The following is a 3,350-nucleotide window of genomic DNA, read 5'->3' as shown; positions in this document are numbered from 1 at the left end:
CCTCAGAACTAAAAACTGTTGGGCATGGATGCTTAAATATATGCGTCTATTTGTTAGCACAGGCTGTAGGAAAGTATAGTTTTTGTTTATTTAGAAAATATGGATGTTATGGTTGTTTATTTTCCTTTTAGAACAGTGTAGATTGGCCCTGAGGTTGTAGCACCGATCACCCCCTCTGTGTTCATTGGTTATTGCCTGGCCCCCCTTATTAAAATCTTCTGGCTACGCCTCTGTTGTTTCTGTGAATGGAGCCTGGGTAGCGCCATTCAGCAGCAGCAGCCTGGCGCTGTCCGCGGTGCTGAACACAGCTGTGGGCAAATCAAACAAGCCCAGAGGAGACGGGCAGCCTCGCTGATGTGCAAACACACATAAAAACGACTTCCGGCACATTAACCAGGGAAACCACCTCTTGACTTTAATGAAACTGCACTCGATGTGGAGTAGAGCGGCCGCGGTGAACACCTGTCGGACTGCGACAACACACACAGGGCTCAGAGTAGATGTTTGCACAAGCTATTAGCTTTATTGTAAAGGCGATGTTCTATATAGGCAGAGGCAGCTCTTATCGCGCAAATCGATGGCAGCTTATGCGCAAAAAAAAAAAAAAAAAGGGGGGGAGTCACTAACGGGGCCTCGATCTGCACATTAGCATGGGGGCCTATATGCAATCAAGAGATGAATGAGAGCGGGAGTCTCCTTGGATCTGACATCCGTCTCCATGGCGACAGGAGCAGGAGGACCAAAACTGGCATCTATCCGGGCCCAAATCAACAGATGGCCACCCCATCGCCCCCCCTCCCTCCACCTACCTTGCACTGCTCCATGCACGTCCTCACCGAATAAGCCCCTGGCTCGTATTTCTGAGTCAGGAGCTCAAAGTCCTCGTATTTCTCCTGGGCGTGCTGGTCGTAGCGCTGGTACGCCTGGACGCACTCGCTGCATCGCGTCGCGTCGCCCTCCTCCAGCGCCTGGACGCTGCAGTTCAGGTTGTCCGGGCTCACCGAGCCCTCGAACAGATCCAGCAGGGAGTAGGAGTTACAAAAGGACAGGAACAAGTCGCTCATGTTAGCGACCCGCGGCCCCTGTTGGTCGGAGAGGCCCCGGCACAGGTCGTCCGCATCCGCGAAGGCGAAGCAGTCGCCGGACGAACTGTCCCGGTGGCGAGTTTCGAGGCGCCACAGATGTTTGGTGGAGTTTCCTAGAAAAATAGCGTGGGGGTTCTCTGTGAGGCTAATGTGCGCCGAGTGGGTGTGGGGGGAGTGGAGGTGGGAGGACGCGAACTTGTCCGGGGTTCGGGCCAGCCTGGCCTCGGCGCAGAACCACAGACGATCAGAGAGGAGGACGGTGAGGAACAGGAGAGATGCCAAGGACAGTCGCCATCTCTGCGCCCTCTCGGAGTCGGTGAATGGCTTTTGGTGGTCGCGGGGGGGCTCTAGCCAGATTTGGAAGCCGTCGTCGTCTTCTTGCTGCCAACACGTCCCAGCACCCCTGGTCATATTTTGGGAACCGGCCGACTCCACCGTGGGGGCTCCTCTGCCGCAACAGTCATGGACGTCGGGAGCCGATCGCGTTTTCCTCCCCTCAAGAGTCGGTTCGTGGGTTGTCCCGGCTTTCCGTGGCGATCAGCGGTAATTCCCATCCAAAGGAGCGTGGGCCGGGTGGGAAATCAGACTCCTGCGACCGCGGGCCGCATCCTCCATGGCTGTCCTCCTGCCGTCCGCCCCGAGCTGCCGCGCGGCGCCGCTCCTCTGCGTAGCCGCGACTCCGCTTTTAGAAACACTCACCGACGCGCTTACGTCTTCCCCGGCCTCGGTCGTGCGCGGACAAGGGCGCTATCGTCTTCCAACATGGCGAAGGACTGTTGCCTTTTTGTGTCGGCGGATGGGGCCTAGCTCCCACCTGCTACAGACGCCTTTTCTCTCTCTCCTTTTTCAAGCCCTCGCCGCCTTCATCAAGTTGCCGCCATGTCCGCCAAGAGACGGTGTGTTTGCAGCAGCCTGCGTCAAGTCCGCAAAGAAACGTGGCATTGCTTCCGGTTGAAAACTTCAAAATAAGATCTCACAAGTCAACTGTGACTTTTTTTCCCCCTACTCTATAAATGAGTGTTTATACACCCTTTAGAGTCATTCCCTTCTACTAACACTAAAATACTGTTTTAAAAAATATATATTATTAACTTCAGTTCTCAGCATTTTTATTCAGCATTCATATATTGCTTTTGACCCCTTATATATCAGCTTTATTGTTAAAGTCTCAACAAGTTTATTCTTCACTGTATGTTAATTAGGAGTGAAGGTTGGAGCTATTAGGTTTCAAAAATGCAATAACTATTTAGATTTTTCATCACATACATTATGTTTTTAAAAGCATGATGCTGGATATAATCTAAATGAAGACCTGGCATGACGAACATAAAAAGAGTAATTGTGCATGAAAACAAAATGCTAAAATACCTGATTTAAAATAACTGTTCTGATATGTCGATATACTTCCTCAGGAAGTGCTGGAAATTTCAGTGCATTGGCAAAGACAAGGATTTTAAGACATTTAGACAACAAAAATATATATGTATGATATAAATCAGGGGTCTTCAATGTTTTCAAGGACCCCCAAACTGATGGCGAGATGGAGCGGGGACCCTAATTATGTATATTGTATGAAATTGTGTTATATCAAACTGGTCCTATAGTCACTCTATTACAGATGGAGTAATGTAACGAAAGTAATTTTTCCCTGGGATTATTAAAGTATTTCTGATTCTGATTCCTGGTTGGTGGGACAGGTGTTGTGAATGAAACGGTGCCCAGCTTAAAGAGCTCCTGTGTGTCGCTGAATGTGTGCATTGATGACTGCCAGACATCTTCTGCCTTCATTTATCTGTTTACTACAGTCTGTTGAAATCATGTTAATGTGGATTTAAACACATTTCATTTAGTGGAAAAAAATTGCAGAGAGGAATAGAAAAAAAAAAGTCTACCGTAATCAACCAAAATTTTCATGACCCCGATGCAGTACCTCTGTGGACCCTCTAGGGGTCACGGACCCCCTGTTGAAGACCTCCATTAGAAAGGATGATGAGCATTAAAACCCTGTGTACAATCATTTAAATATAGGCAAAAATACAATACTGCATCTCTTCACCTAGTAGATAGAAAATATTTCAACATAAAAATGCCTAATAAATGCATTCAATTAAAACTTATTATGTATTTTTGCCAGATTATTATTGAATTTTATCCTAATAACATAAAATATATACTTTTTTTGTATTTTAATGTTTTATGAACCATTAAAAAAATAAAAAGAAATACAATACATACATACACACACACACACACACACACACACAC

General features: G+C 47.5%; 1 protein-coding gene across 1 annotated transcript in view; it reads right to left on the bottom strand.

Annotated features, from left to right (window-relative positions):
• LOC107086902 (transmembrane protein FAM155A-like) overlaps positions 1–2,000 on the bottom strand; it is a 36,451-nt gene extending 34,451 nt beyond the window's left edge. The window contains exon 1 of the mRNA XM_015378176.1: positions 810–2,000. Coding sequence (XP_015233662.1) covers positions 810–1,496 — 687 coding nt within the window. The 5' untranslated portion in view covers positions 1,497–2,000. The remainder of the gene's footprint in view (positions 1–809) is intronic.
• Positions 2,001–3,350: the final 1,350 nt, after the last annotated feature.

The sequence above is a fragment of the Cyprinodon variegatus genome, unplaced genomic scaffold (assembly GCF_000732505.1).
Source record: "Cyprinodon variegatus isolate N-32 unplaced genomic scaffold, C_variegatus-1.0 Scaffold9, whole genome shotgun sequence".
Taxonomy (NCBI): Eukaryota; Metazoa; Chordata; class Actinopteri; order Cyprinodontiformes; family Cyprinodontidae; genus Cyprinodon; species Cyprinodon variegatus.
Note: the sequence above shows the minus strand (reverse complement) of the source record. Positions and strands in the feature narration are given on the sequence as shown.